This window comes from Lates calcarifer, linkage group LG15 (assembly GCF_001640805.2).
Source record: "Lates calcarifer isolate ASB-BC8 linkage group LG15, TLL_Latcal_v3, whole genome shotgun sequence".
NCBI lineage: Eukaryota > Metazoa > Chordata > Actinopteri > Centropomidae > Lates > Lates calcarifer.
In genome coordinates, this window is record NC_066847.1 from 21,163,085 (window position 1) to 21,177,202 (window position 14,118).

The window sequence follows — 14,118 nt, forward strand, 5'->3', positions numbered from 1 at the left end:
TGGTGTTCAAAATCAAAGTGTACATGTCATGGTGAAATGCAAGCAAATCTTACACAATGATCATCTATTTTAATAAGTTGCAACTGTAATGACCATAAAGAGGTTACTTCCTTTCTTGCTGGACTGCTACTAATTATTCTATTACTCACAATGTCAGTGGCCAGCTCGATGAAGAGAATAGTGATGCAGCCCAGAGGAAGAGGCACGCTGACGGTGATGTAGATCAGATAAGGAGTCAGCTCAGGAATGTTTTTGGTTAGTGTGTAGGCAATAGACTTCTTCAGGTTGTCAAAGATAAGACGGCCTGCAGACAAACAGACACACACACAAAATTTGTGTAGTGGTCAGTGTACAAATCATCTACCTCCAGATTATTTCCTATGCAGCTTCATTCTGTTCAGTTTTTGTTTGTTGCCTGCTGTGAAAATCTTTATATCATTTCCACATTTTTTTTGGTATCTTGTGAGTATCTGGACCCAGTCTCACCCTGCTCCACTCCAGTGACAATGGAAGCAAAGTTGTCATCCAACAAGATCATGTCTGCGGCGTTCTTGGCAGCATCTGAGCCTGCGATCCCCATGGCGACGCCAATATCTGCCTTCTTAAGAGCTGGTGAGTCATTCACGCCATCACCTGTCACAGCGACAATAGAGCCCTGGAGGGATGAAGGACGAGAACTTTCTCTCACAGGCCAGAATGTGCACTTTGATCATTCACACCGACTTATCAATACATGCAAACCAATCTCTTCCCCTGCTGCTTTTTCCATTCACTATCCTCCCAGGGGACCACACTCAAGTAATATATTTGCATCATAGTGCCTATCCTTTTGTTTTTTCATATTACATGTATAGAAAACTTGCTTTAGATGTGTATTGTGATCAAAAAATGTAAATAAAAAAACAATTAAGTTAAGACGACACAGGTAATAAAGCTGAAGGTGTGTGTGTATGTGTACTTCTGTGTGAATTTACCAGACGTTGACAACTCTCCACGATAATCAGTTTCTGCTGGGGTGATGTTCTAGCAAACACCATCTCAGGATGGTTCCGCAGTGCCTCGTCTAACTCATCGCTGCTCATTTCTTTCAACTGACCACCGCTGATCACACAAGCACGGGCATCGCTGTACGCAAACAACACAGTGTTGGGCAGAGTTGCGCACAATAAACAAAGACACACGCGTGCACCCAGACACTCCAATGAAACTCATGTAAATCTTTATAAGATGATAATGTAGAATTCTGTGGCTGTGCACTGAAAAATGATACTGGAATGGACAGACAGTCCATTTCTTGATGCGTCACCGAGATGAGCCCTGTTCAGTGTGTGGACAGCAGCGATTCATTACCTCTTGTTGACTTGTTCGACAGGTATGCGCTTCCTCTGGGCAATATCTTCCACTGTTTCACTGCCTTCTGAGATGATGCCAACATTAGCTGCTATTGCCTTTGCTGTAATTGGATGGTCTCCAGTCACCATGACAACCTGAGGTTTCAAGAAAAACCAATTAGAAATGAGACAGGGAAATACACATTAACAAACTCGTAAAGTACGTAGAGCAATGTGACCACACCCTGATGCCAGCAGTACGACATTTCATCACTGCATCGGGGACAGTGGCTCTTGGGGGGTCAATCATTGAGATGAGACCAGCAAAGCACAATCCTGATGTGGTGAAATTCATCTCATCAGGGTCAAATCGATAGCCGCGAGGAAACTCCTTCTCGTTAAGATAGAGATGACAGAAACCTAGGAGGGAAGGAGAAGATAGTTTTAAAAAAACCACACAATAGCAAATTTGTATCATGCATCACATTAGCTATCACTATGTACTAATCAGTTTGTTATTAACTATAAAACTAAATGGCAGAAATACAGTAGCTTTTGCTCACAGCCTGAGGAGGCTTTACCAAAGTTGTCAATACCCTTTTGCTTTCAGTATTTTGCAATCTCAATTATAGAAAGGCTAGATTAGTTTTATTAGAAGAACTATCTAACCCAGTACTCTCTCTCCCAGTCCTCCCAGGTCCATGTAAGCAGTCTGAAAAGCTTCTTTCCACTGTTCATCCAGAGGCAGCTCCTGGCCTTTTATCAAAATAGTAGAACAGCGCTCTAAGATACGTTCAGGTGCTCCCTTCATAACCAACAGGTAGCGTAGGTCCAGTGGATCCTCCAGTTCATGAATAGAAAGCTGGAGCGAGAGAGACAATTGATGAAAGATTAATAAAGCTGGACATTAATCTGTGCTCTTAGATCCACTGTGCTGGCAGTGATTATTGTGGTGTCACAGTGGGAAACTACAGATGACAGCATTAGATATAAAAATATCTTTTGCCCACTGTTCTTCTGGTTTACTGATTAAGAACTACACCTCTTACCTGGAACTTGTTGGTGGAGTTAAAGGGCACTTCCACCACTTTCTTGAAACGATTACGATAGTCCATGATGTTCCCTACAGTGAGCTCAGTGAACTTCAGCAGAGCTGTCTCTGATGCATCTCCCACCACAGCCCTCTGAGATTGTAAAAGAGAGATACAAAGAAAAAATAAGAACAAATGTTTTCTTACAGTAATTTTAGAAAACAAAGAGACTGGCTTCTTTTAGCCAATAATAACTGAATGTCAAATAACTTTGTACCTTAGGAATAGGTATTCCTTCTTGATCAGGTTTGAATATAGCTCTGTTACACAGGGAAGCCACTCTCGCCAGTGAACGCCATGTCTCTGATGACTGGTCAAAACTCTGGCCTGGAAACCACACAATCACATGATAAGTAAAAGATTACTAAAATGTAAAGTAACATCAAACCACATTGAAAGAGCAACCCGCATGTCGGTTTCCATGTGTTTACCTGACTGATCTTCAGTGGTATCAGCAGCATGAATCTGGTTGTCAAACCACAGGTGAGCTACAGTCATCCTGTTCTGTGTCAGGGTACCCGTCTTATCAGAACAGATCACTGAAGTGGAGCCTAAACACACGCAGGTTAACAGTAATGCATATTTACATGCACGCACACTGTAAAAGTTTAACTTTAAGTGAAATCTTTATATGATTTTTCCAGATCATGCAGCAGACTCGGCCTGAATACAACAAAGCTCTCTAACCTAATGTCTCCACAGCCTCCAGGTTCTTCACAACACAGTTCTTCCTGGCAAGTCGTTTAGCAGTCAGAGACAGACAGACCTGTTAACAAAGGCACTGACAGATTACTACAGAACAGTGTTACATTTGTCGAGCCAATATAACATAAACTTAATTTTACATACTACACACAGGACATGATATTGCAAATCTTGGTGCCATAATCTGAACTATAAACCATGAGCAAAGTCACAGAGATAGAAATCCACATTTGTTGCAGTAACTCACAGTAACAGTAGCAAGTAGCCCTTCTGGCACATAGGCCACCACGATAGCCATGAAAAAGATCATGGCTTCCAGGAAGGCATATCCGATGAACATGGCAACCACAAAGAAGGTAAATCCGAAAAAGATTGCAAGACCAGCAATGATGTCCACAAAATGCTCAATTTCTATGGCAATGGGGGTCTTTTCATTGCCGACGCCGCTCGCCAAACTGGCAATCCGACCGATGATGGTACGATCACCTGTGTTAATGATTACACCGGTGGCTACACCTGGAGAGGAGAACAATAAATAAATAAGTAAATATTCAGATGAATAACAGGATAGCTTATATCTAGGCCAGGCTATGCATGAGGCATGAGCATGTGCAGTACCTTCCAGACAGGTGGTAGAGAAGAAAGCAATGTTTCTGGTCTCCAGAGGATTTTCATGAGTACATTCTGGACTCCTGGTTTGCGGTTCAGACTCGCCTGTCAAGGATGAGTTGTCCACCTGGCGTACAAACACACACACACACACACACACACACACACACACACACACACACACACACACACACACACACACACACACACGTCCTCATGATAAATTAGGGTTGGAAAAGAGGGTGTGTGACCATGGATTGAGCTCCATCTGTTCCTCAGACATTAAAATTAAAGGAGTGGTTCATTCCTCCACATTACACTAAGTGGACTCATATGTGGTTCAATCCAATTGGCATCAAACTCACTACAGCAAGTTAATAACACTGTCTAGCCTATTGACTCAATTAAAAACTCACAGCTTTTAAGTTGATTCTGCAAACTTCGACTCATATCTGTCTTTGTCTACATGTAACATAACGTGTACAGTATCTGTGTATTTCACCTTGCAGCCCTGGCCAGTGATGATGCGAATGTCGGCGGGGACTCTGTCTCCTCCCTTGATCTCCACCAGATCCCCCACCACCAACTGGTTGGCGTTGATCTGATTTTTCTTGCCATCGCGGATCACAAGGGCTTGCTGTTTTTGGAGATTGAGAATAAGATTAGCGAAGATGAAGGAAGATTAACACACATTAACAAAAGAAAGAACACAGAGAGATAGGGGGAAACATGAGAGTGACAGAGCGGAAAGAGATGTAATGATAGAGTAGCCATTAATATTAAATTCCAACATGCAACTTACCTGTGGCACCAGATTCTTGAAGCTGGCAATGATGTTGGTACTCTTGAATTCTTGGTAGTAACCAAAGCACCCGGTTACCACGACAACAGCAATCAGGGTGATGGCCAAGTAAAGCTGAAGTCAGAAAGAGGATGTAACCATCAAAACAAGTTGCTAGAAATGGATGGTACAAATTCCCTTTCTTCTATTCATCTTTGTCTTTTTCTCTATCTGCTCAAAGCAATGCAACCTATCCCTGTTTTATTTTCTCCCACAGTGCCCAAACTCTCAGAATTGGTAATATAACTCACATCGTCAAAGCTGGTGAGGTTCCCTCTTGCAAGTTCAATTCCAAAGGCGATGAAACAGATGACAGCTGCGACCCACATCAGACACTGCAGCCCTCCAGCCAGCTGCCTAGCAAACTTCACATACTCTGGAGTTCCCTTAGGAGGCTTCAGTTCATTAGGACCATCTCTCTCCAAGATCTGTTGGGCAAAGGTGGAGGTCAACCCCTGTGGATGAAGAACAGAAAAACAAGTTAAATAAGTGAATATTTTTTGGGGGGAGAAATGGAGCTAGGAAACTCCATTTCTCTCTGAAATGAAAAGAGCCATACAACTGAAAAGATAAAGAGAGAAAATGAATTTATAAAATAAACCTATAAGAAGAATGAAGTGAGGCAAAAGGTGGACATAACAGCCATAACAGGAGAGACTTCTTACCTTGGTAACACTGGTGTTGTATCTCATTTCCAGCTCTTCAATTGTAATCTCATGGTCGTCCTGCAGGAGGAGACAGAGGGTGTCAGTGATTCAGAACACTTCTGAAGGACATTATTAAGGTGATTTACTCAGAGCTAGTTAGTTGCAACTTGATCATAACTTAACAGCAGCTGAAATTTAAGTCTGAGAATACTACTTCTCACTACTGTGCAGCCTTTAGGTGTCATTATTATTGCCTGTAAAGCACAGGTTTATCTATACAGCAGACAAATAACCACTGATCTGTGAATTTGAAGGACAGGTTGTACAGTAAAGGAAAAAACACCACTCACTACAGCTGTTGTATTTCAAGTCTTTTTTTTTTGCCAGGTAACTGTCATTACTCACTATATCCATTTCTTTCTTCATGCCTTCCAGTTTCTCCTTTTTCTTCATCTTTTTCTTCTTCTTCTTGTCCATCTCTCCATCCATCTCAAACATATTGTAAGCCTCCTAAACAGAGGGAAAAATATTTATAGGAATATATTTATAGAGGAAATGTATCTGTCTGTCCAGAATGCTTAGAGATGCCAAAACTAACAAAAAGTTTTTTTTTTCTAATATCGAATATCTTCTTCTCTGAGACTTCCAATTTAGTGCACTTTATGTGCATATGTGACAACTCAAACAGCTCACTGATCTGGTTTGCAGAACATGAACAGATACAACATAATAGAATAGTCTTTATTGTCACTGTTCCAAAACAATGAAATACTATTTAGCAGCTCTAGAATGACAGATACATATAAAAAGTCAAAAGAATAAAAACAATTAGATAAAAAATAAAAAATTCTAAATTCTAACACTTCGTATTTTGGAGTAAACTATGTCCACTCTAGTCAAAGAAAACAAATGCTTGTAGTTTCTGTTGTATATTGAATACATTTAAATATTTAAACATTTGTGTATCTTTTTTTATGAATAAAGACTTGTCTTCTTTTTCCCACAACCATTGATCCAAAAACCTCCATATAGTCTGCTGTGTCACCTACCGTTTTACTCATGGTTGCTGGTGTGATAGGGGACTGCTCTCCTAAATCAATGGAGGTCCAGACCACTCGATCTTTCTTCGCCCCCGAAATTTTGGCTCTCAATTAGGATCCAGTCCCAAACATACACCCAGTTTCTCCCTCTCTCTCTCTCTCTCTCCCTCTCTCCCACACACACATACACACACACACAATGGTCAGAAACAGGACAAATTTTCAGGAAAAGCCTTTTATACCCGAAACTCCCCTTTTTTATGCACACATACGTACAAACACCTCTGGACACACACACGCACGTAAATATGACGATCTGCGTAAAATGGTACCTCAAGTAGCAACAATGTCACCCCTAGCCAGGTCACACACAGCACATACACACATAAATACACTCATATCACAAGCTATGCGTAGGCTAATGTTTCTCTGGTATCTCTTATCTCTCCGCAGCACGTTTCTTTTCCTGATAAACTGATTGGAGGAAGGAGCAGTGAAGGTTAAAACAAACCAATGTCATTCCTACCAGTCTGACTGACATTGCTCTGAATGCGATTGACAGCCTTAATATAATGAGCATTAAGTGAGAGAGGGTGGCTCTATTAGTCCAGGGAACATTAGCCATCTTTACTGCAGCCATATGTCTATGAGCTGATGGTCAAATACACCCATGGGAAAGAAGACAGAAGAACTCAAAACCTGCACGCACAATCCACAGCCTGACAGCTGTGCCACTAGATCAGACATGCCCTGCAGCACCATAAAGACAAATACAAAGAGAGAGGACATCAGGGAGAAAATTGCCTGCAGCTGGAGTTAATCAGTTATCACACCTGCTGCCAATCCCAGCTCATCAGCAGAGCTATAGCAGGTAGCCTCAGCCACAGAGGCAGGTTAATGGTGTCAGTGTGTCCACTGAGGTTGGGTTTCCTCCTCCTCCTGCAGGCTAACTGGCTGTGTGATTACTTTCATGACTACACACACTCCTTCTGTCTGAACCCATACCCTCCTCTGTCTACCTTGACAACCACCACATTTGACTAAAACGCTGCTCTCTGCAGGTGTGCGCACCTCATTTGTCATATTGTCTGGTTGTGAAGCCCAGCTGGTGTTTCCACCCTTCCCATCACCTTTGAGTTTTGGTGGCTTTCAGTATCACAGCTCATGTCTTCAACGAAACAAAAATCTGCAGTGTAAATGATTAACCAAGAACATTAAGAGTGCAATTGTTCACTAACATTCAGGTGCAACACTCACCTCTGCTGTGCTAGGCCATTGAGGGTGAGTGAGAAGACCATTACACTAGTAATGTTGATCCATCATAAAATATACCAGGTAATGCAGCCTTTTGGCAAAGGATTATCCCACCCAAACACACATATATAATTTAACAATTCAAATACCACAGACAAATTAGTCTACAACAAAGGACATAATTTCACCTAAAAAGCATGATTCCAATCAATTGTATAATAAAATATTATTCTGTATAGATAAATAATGAGTAAAAAATAGAGCTAAGGTCACCCTGTCCCTTAACTGTTCCTGCCCAGAACAGGTTGCACACTGGACAAATAACAGCCAGGGAAGATAAGTTGTGTTTTAGAGAGTCAATATTGTACTGAACAGTATACAATAGACTGACAGTATAATCAAAGTAATGTTATCAGCCTGATTTTATCAGCTCTAATTACACATTATTGGGGGGACAGGTTGATGATGGGATAACATAAGAGTGAGACAGGGACACAGACAAGAGGGATTAACACATAGGAAACACACACACACACACACACACACACACAACTTACTTCAATGGCTGCCCTTAAAGTGTTCACCCGAATGTGTGTGTATTATCTGGAGTAACAGGGGTATAGTCTCTGGCAAATACATAATGTGTTTTAAAAGTGTCACCTGCAAAAGAAAGAGACTAAGGATATCTCAGCATCTTATTCTTTAAACTCTGTCTCTCGTGAGAAGCCTAGCTTTATGGAGGTGCAATATGAAATTGTTGATGTGAAACTTTAAGATTCTTATTTTATCTTACAGTGTGGGTGCGTGATTGTCAGACCGAGTGTTACATGCATAAAATTCACGGTTTATTGATCCAATTCCACGGATTCTTACTTAAATATTTTTTCACTAGGCTACCACATGGCCGCTGGGGGGCTCCGTAGTAACGCGAGCTGTGACTGTAAGGCAGGCTACTTACCTCGCAAATGAGAAACTCGTTTAAGTTACTTTGGTTACTTATTCAACTAAACATTAACCACTGGAGAAAAACATAAGCGTAAACACAAACCACCGAGGAAAACATTTTATCGGTGATTTTCGTATCATAAGTTCTTCGGGAGAGTCGAACCAATTACAGCTGCGTCCACCGATCACGTGATACCGCCCCGCGACGTCATTTCTCCGCGACGCTGTCTGACAGTCATCTCCATGTGAACAGCGTTTCATCAAAGTTATCTTTATCTATAGGTAAGTCGTGTATCATTAGGGCAGTGAGTTGTGTCTGCATTCTGCTTCTGCAGATAATTTTCAGTCTTTTGAGAAGAAGCGAGATGAAGCGCCACAGGCTGCGTGTTAGGGCTTCTTTTCCGCGACAAGGTCAGGATTGAGCGTTACATGTCAGGAGAAACATCCACTCTGATGGCTGCCGGTTCCGGTAAAATTACCTTTACAGCAGGAGAGGTGTCATTTCAGTTAAAGTTAAAAGTATACAATTATACTGTATAGCTGGTCTCAGTGTAGCAATGTTATTGTCATTGATTGCCACAGATAAGTGCCTTCGTGATGGGTTTCATAACCAGTACGATTTCAACCATTACACAACACAAGTAACCTGTATCTATCGCCAATGACAGATGGTATAAACATTTGTTAGACATGAAGATGAATATCTGACTTTGTGTCGGTGTTGTTAGATGAAATTGATCAAATTAAAAATTTACCTTATTGCCCATATGCTTCTCTAACTTTGTCAACCTCTTCTTTAGCTTGGATGTGGGATGATGACACCGGCTGTTGAATTGTGAGGAACCTTTTCTCTCCCCTTTCGCCTCTGGTCACTGTCTTGTCTCACAGACGCAATGGCCAGCCGCCTTTTGGGCAGATATGCCCGTCTGCTCTGCAGGGCCTCCTCTCAGGCCACAGCTGCTGCTGCTGCTGCCCGCTTGCCTCCGCCTGTGACTTCACCCGCAGAGATGCTGAGGGCTCAGGGCTGGCCACAGGTCACGGAGAGGTTAATGTGTGAGGGAAAGACAGTTACCAAGGACGACACCTTTCCAACACTCACCGAGCTGGACAAGTTGTTGGAAAAGGCAGCAGTTCCAGAGGACACCCTGCTGGCCTGGAAAGAGCACGGAGGAAATGCTGATCAAGCTGCTAGAGCCCTGATAAAGTGGACTCTGTTGGTGCTAAAGATGAAGGGCAACTTTGATGAACTGATGGTGGATCCAAGACTAGTGGATATGATGGATACCTTGGCTAAGCAGGTAAGGATGCCAGATACAGGGATGAACTGGCGCTGTCATCGTTGTGCTTGTTAAGATCAGGTACTCATTTCTGTGAATGTTTTTCTTTCAGGTGCCTATGGTGTGGAACGGCAATCTAGTGTCTGCCTTGCGAGCTCTCTGGCTGATGGGTGTGCCTTCCACTGATTCATTGCTCAGTTCTGTCCAGACAGAGGTCCTATGGCGAGTGCGCAGGCTAACATACAAGCAGCTGTGCTACCTGATGGACTGGGGCGCATTTAGGACGGAACAGCAGGATGTGGCAATAGTGAACGCTGCATTAAAACACCTGGAACTGCGCTGGACTGAAATTGCTGACACTAAGTCTGTCACTACACTGATTAGCAAAGGAAAACGCATGTCACCCACCTTAATGGACAGATTAGAGGATAAGGTATCAGAGCTAAAAACTTTAATCATCACCACTGAACACAGTTAATTGAACATTCTAAAAAAGACATCTTAATAACATAAACTAAACATCAAACTGCCATTGAAGAGATTCTTTTTGAGCATAATTCAGCCTGTATGAACTCCTTACTTACTGATAACCCTCTACCTTGATCTCTTTCAGGCTTTGGAGCTCGCTGAGTGTTTTTCCACAGAAGAGATCCGCAAAGTCTTTGTGTCTTTGGCAACTCAGAGCCGTAGAAGTGTCTCACTGCTCAGAGCTCTGTCCTACCATCTTCTACAGAAGCCGTCATCAGAGTTCACCACTCCACTTATAATGGACTTGGCTTTTGCTTATGGTAATGACACTTATCATTGTAAGATATGCTCTATCATTTGCATAGACCAAATTAACCTGGGACAAGTTTCAAGCTAGAACAGTGAAGTGTGTAGTGCAAATCAGAAGCGATTCAAGCACTGTCTGTTCAGTAACATACTGTACAGCACTAACAGCATCATTGTTGTCTTTGCCTTTCTGTAGGGAAGCTGAGTTTCCATCATTCTCAGGTATTTCAGCGAATGGCCTCCGAGTTGTTGCCCAGAGTCCCTGAGCTCAGGTCTGCTGATGTCACACGCTGTGCTAAATCACTGGGCTACCTGAAATGGCTCCACTTCCCTCTCTTTGAAGCCTTTGCTGAGGTCAGTCATATACCTAAGACTAACGCTAATTGAGTTGCTTTTGAAAAGTGCTTTATCTCTAATTTTAGACAAACTAATATAGTAAGAAAACACTCTAACTTACTGTGCAACTTTGTGTTTGTACATTTTTCACCAGCACTGCACAGTAAACAAGTACAGTACACCTCAGCTTTGTAGTCTGCTCATGACTTTTGCCAGACTGGGCTTCCAACCTAGCAAAGGAGAGGAGTTCTTTAGCAAGGTACTAATGCCATCAAAGTCTGAAATCTGTTGGCTTTACATGCTTGCCTCTACTTCCTACCTTGAGTGTATTCTCTGTGTGTGCCATTTTGTATAAAGATTCACTCTGTGATGGAGACGTCTCTGTCTGACCTGGAGCCCTTCCTGGCAACAGATGTGGTTTGGTCTCTGTGTGTGCTACAGCAGGCAAAGCCCGACTACCTCATCCCCCTCACACAACAAAATCATATTGAAAAACTGTCAGGTAAGACATACACCTGTGACTTATAGTGACTGTATAAATGTGCACATACACATGAGCACAGTTGAGCATCTACATATTGCTGCATACATCACTTTCAGCACTTCAGGAGAAACTTGGAGTAAAGCACCTGCTCCCTTTAACTGGGAGAAGCTGGCAAAAGTGGTTCAGATACCTAGTCTTGAGACTCAAACAATAGGAAGTGACACTAGTACACCTAAGCAGGTGGTCAAAATGATCATTAAGCAGTATTTCATCATTGTAATTTGAATGTATTGGGTTTTGCAGAGTTAGTCAAAAGGAATTTAAACAAGCAAGCCATCTTGCACTCTTGGAACTGAAATATATATCACTATTCTCACAGGGCCCACAGTGACAGTATGGTTTAAATGAAATGAGTCAGTACTTTTGTCCTGCATTAGGCATTCCCATTTTATTGTATTTATTAGGTGGTGAAATGTGGGTGATACTTTGTTTGGGACCATAGATACAATATGACTCATTTATGCTTTTTTTTTTTTTTTTTAAAGAAATAAAGTGTTTCTCAGCAGTCTGGGAGCTGAAGGACAAAATTCCACTCTGACTCAGTAGATGGCAGTGTAGTACTAATGGATTTGTGATTAGAAAGGCACATTAATCCTACTTTGTTCCAATATGAAACATAGCATAGACTACAAAAACATTCTTCTTGTCAGAGGGTTGCCAGCACTTATTCCTTCTATCTTTTGTGTTTTTTGTTTCTGTATACAGAGGGCAGTGCAGTTCAAGTGGAGAGTTATCGACTGAAGCTCCTCCACATTGCTGCTACTCTCCACTTGGAGCATCAAGGTTCCTCAGATTCTAATGTTCCATCCTCCCTGATTACCCCAGTAGTCTCAGCCAACATCTCCCCCATACAGAGCAGCTTAAGAGAGATGTTACAGAGTTTGGTGGGCGGGAGGACAGAGGCCCTTCGCACTGGGGTTGACACTGTGTATGGATGGACTATTGGTAAGAAGACCAGAGTAGCCCAGAAATATACTGTCAGATCATGTCTGTTCCTGGACTTCTGCTCTGACAGCAATATTTAACACTACTGACTGCCCTTTTCTGAACAGATGGTGAACTGGTCGTGGATTGTGACAACAAAACAGTTGACCTGTCAGTGCTGAAAGCCCCTCATTTACCCACTGGAGAGGGAAACCAGGCTTTACCTGCAGGGGCACGGCGGTGAGTCATAGAGGAGAATCAAGTGGGCCTATGCTGTTAAAGATTTTTTCTTTTTATGTCATTTTACTTTCTTTCATCTGCATCTGTTTTTTTTTTTTCAGAATTGCTTTCATTGCTTGGGAATTTCCCAACTTTGGCTCAAAGAGTAGAGACCTTCTGGGGCGGTTTGTCATGATGAAACGGCATCTTCAGTTGGCTGGCTTCATCATAGTGGAGGTAGGGATAATTTTGTAGCAATGTCTGTGATGGTTGTTTATGTACTTCAAAGTAAATGCAGTAAATGTAAATAAAAAAAAAAACACTAAGTATTATTTTCTCAATATAGGATGGACTGAGTTCTTTGGTTTCCAAATCAGCTTTTCATTACACACACATCAAAACCAACTGAAAAAGATTTTTTCTGATGTGTTTGATAGTGAGCAACATTTCAGGAGCAGAGGCAGATAAATAGCCCTGCTGCTGTTGCTGAATCTGACAGGTTAAGGCCATGCAAGCAAGGACCTAATACTTTGGTAGAGCTGAGAGTCAGGTGGGTCCCGCTGCAGTCTGTGGTATAAATAGAGCTCCAGCCGCAGCTCTGCCTCATCTAGGCCAATCCAAGCACTCTCGCTCTCATCTAGGACAATCTCCTGAACCAATAGCAGCATCATTTGCCTCTCAGGTCTGCAGTGTTGCAGAATGTGACAACTGGGAAACTATTTCTACCTAAGACCAAAAAAAACAGCATTATGTCCCTTTTTCTAAAGGGTTTTAAAATATATGACAATAAAATTATTTTTCCATTGAGTTCACTTCTTAAGCACTCACAGCATTTTGGTAATAAAGAGGGATTCGCTCATTAGCTCTTTAAAGAAATGTTTTATAAATCCATCCTTTTTGTCCTCTTCTAGGTGCCCTTTTATGAATGGCTGGAGTTGAAGACAGACTGGCAAAAACTGTCGTACCTGAAGGATAAAATGGGGAAAGCTGTGGCAGAGGACATGGCCAAGTGAACTGGGCAAACTCTTGATCAAAATTTGCAAGCTCAGCTAAATCAGAGCTTTCCCAACCAAATGGGACCACAGGGAATACACACATACACCCACATTCACACTTAGAAAGGAGCAGCACTGCAGAAAAGCTCTCTCATACTTTGTCAGAGAAAACAAATAAATAAAAAGAAAAAACATATTTTTACTCTGGTCTCCTTGGCAACATGTGGGGCTTTCCCTGTTTCCATGGTGATGACGAGCAAGAGTTTTGGAGCCAGAAAGAGACAGAAATAAACACAGCAACGAATTGTTCAGGAGAAATGATATGATTAAGGAAAAGTCTTGACATGTCAGAGCAGAAGCACTTAGGCCATTTGTAGAATTTTGGTCAGAGTGTTGGGCTCAGTATCAGCATGTGAATACATTGGAATAACTTAAATATATCTGTGAATGTGTGTGGAATCATCTTGTCATGGAATAAATTGTTTTATTGCTGTTTTTGTTCTCAGTTTTGTTTTTTAATTCTCATGAGATTAACTATATGATTCAGATTCAGGGTGTGGGAGCATGTCTAATACATTTTTTCAAC

General features: G+C 41.9%; 2 protein-coding genes across 5 annotated transcripts in view; one reads left to right on the forward strand and one right to left on the reverse strand.

Annotated features, from left to right (window-relative positions):
• Positions 1-14,118, reverse strand: part of LOC108892214 (ATPase H+/K+ transporting subunit alpha) — a 30,024-nt gene that overhangs the window by 2,091 nt on the left and 13,815 nt on the right. Inside the window, exons 1-18 of one of the 4 annotated variants that reach the window (XM_051076376.1) lie at positions 9,219-9,357; positions 5,630-5,734; positions 5,243-5,302; positions 4,829-5,032; positions 4,539-4,652; positions 4,239-4,373; positions 3,746-3,863; positions 3,375-3,643; positions 3,110-3,188; positions 2,854-2,973; positions 2,640-2,749; positions 2,381-2,515; positions 2,001-2,193; positions 1,576-1,751; positions 1,351-1,487; positions 975-1,125; positions 487-655; positions 150-304 (exon numbers count right to left, since the gene is read on the reverse strand). In XM_051076376.1, coding sequence (XP_050932333.1) covers positions 150-304; positions 487-655; positions 975-1,125; positions 1,351-1,487; positions 1,576-1,751; positions 2,001-2,193; positions 2,381-2,515; positions 2,640-2,749; positions 2,854-2,973; positions 3,110-3,188; positions 3,375-3,643; positions 3,746-3,863; positions 4,239-4,373; positions 4,539-4,652; positions 4,829-5,032; positions 5,243-5,302; positions 5,630-5,734; positions 9,219-9,230 — 2,442 coding nt within the window. In that variant the 5' untranslated portion in view covers positions 9,231-9,357. The other 3 variants (XM_051076378.1, XM_018689652.2, XM_051076377.1) reach the window with 3 other exon arrangements.
• tbrg4 (transforming growth factor beta regulator 4) lies at positions 9,336-14,025 on the forward strand. Its single transcript, XM_018689684.2, has 10 exons — positions 9,336-9,761; positions 9,853-10,173; positions 10,354-10,528; positions 10,711-10,868; positions 11,005-11,109; positions 11,208-11,352; positions 12,100-12,339; positions 12,447-12,558; positions 12,660-12,774; positions 13,449-14,025. The coding sequence occupies exons 1-10, from the start codon at positions 9,357-9,359 to the stop codon at positions 13,548-13,550; spliced, it is 1,878 nt and encodes a 625-aa protein (XP_018545200.1). The 5' UTR covers positions 9,336-9,356; the 3' UTR covers positions 13,551-14,025.

Bases quoted from the DNA above. Each gene is read 5' to 3' on its own strand.
- tbrg4 (XM_018689684.2), top strand. From the start codon at position 9,357: ATGGCCAGCCGCCTTTTGGGCAGATATGCCCGTCTGCTCTGCAGGGCC. The intron at 12,340-12,446 runs GTAAGAAGACCA...TTTTCTGAACAG, and splicing joins TGTGTATGGATGGACTATTG to ATGGTGAACTGGTCGTGGAT. The intron at 12,559-12,659 runs GTGAGTCATAGA...TTTTTTTTTCAG, and splicing joins TTACCTGCAGGGGCACGGCG to AATTGCTTTCATTGCTTGGG.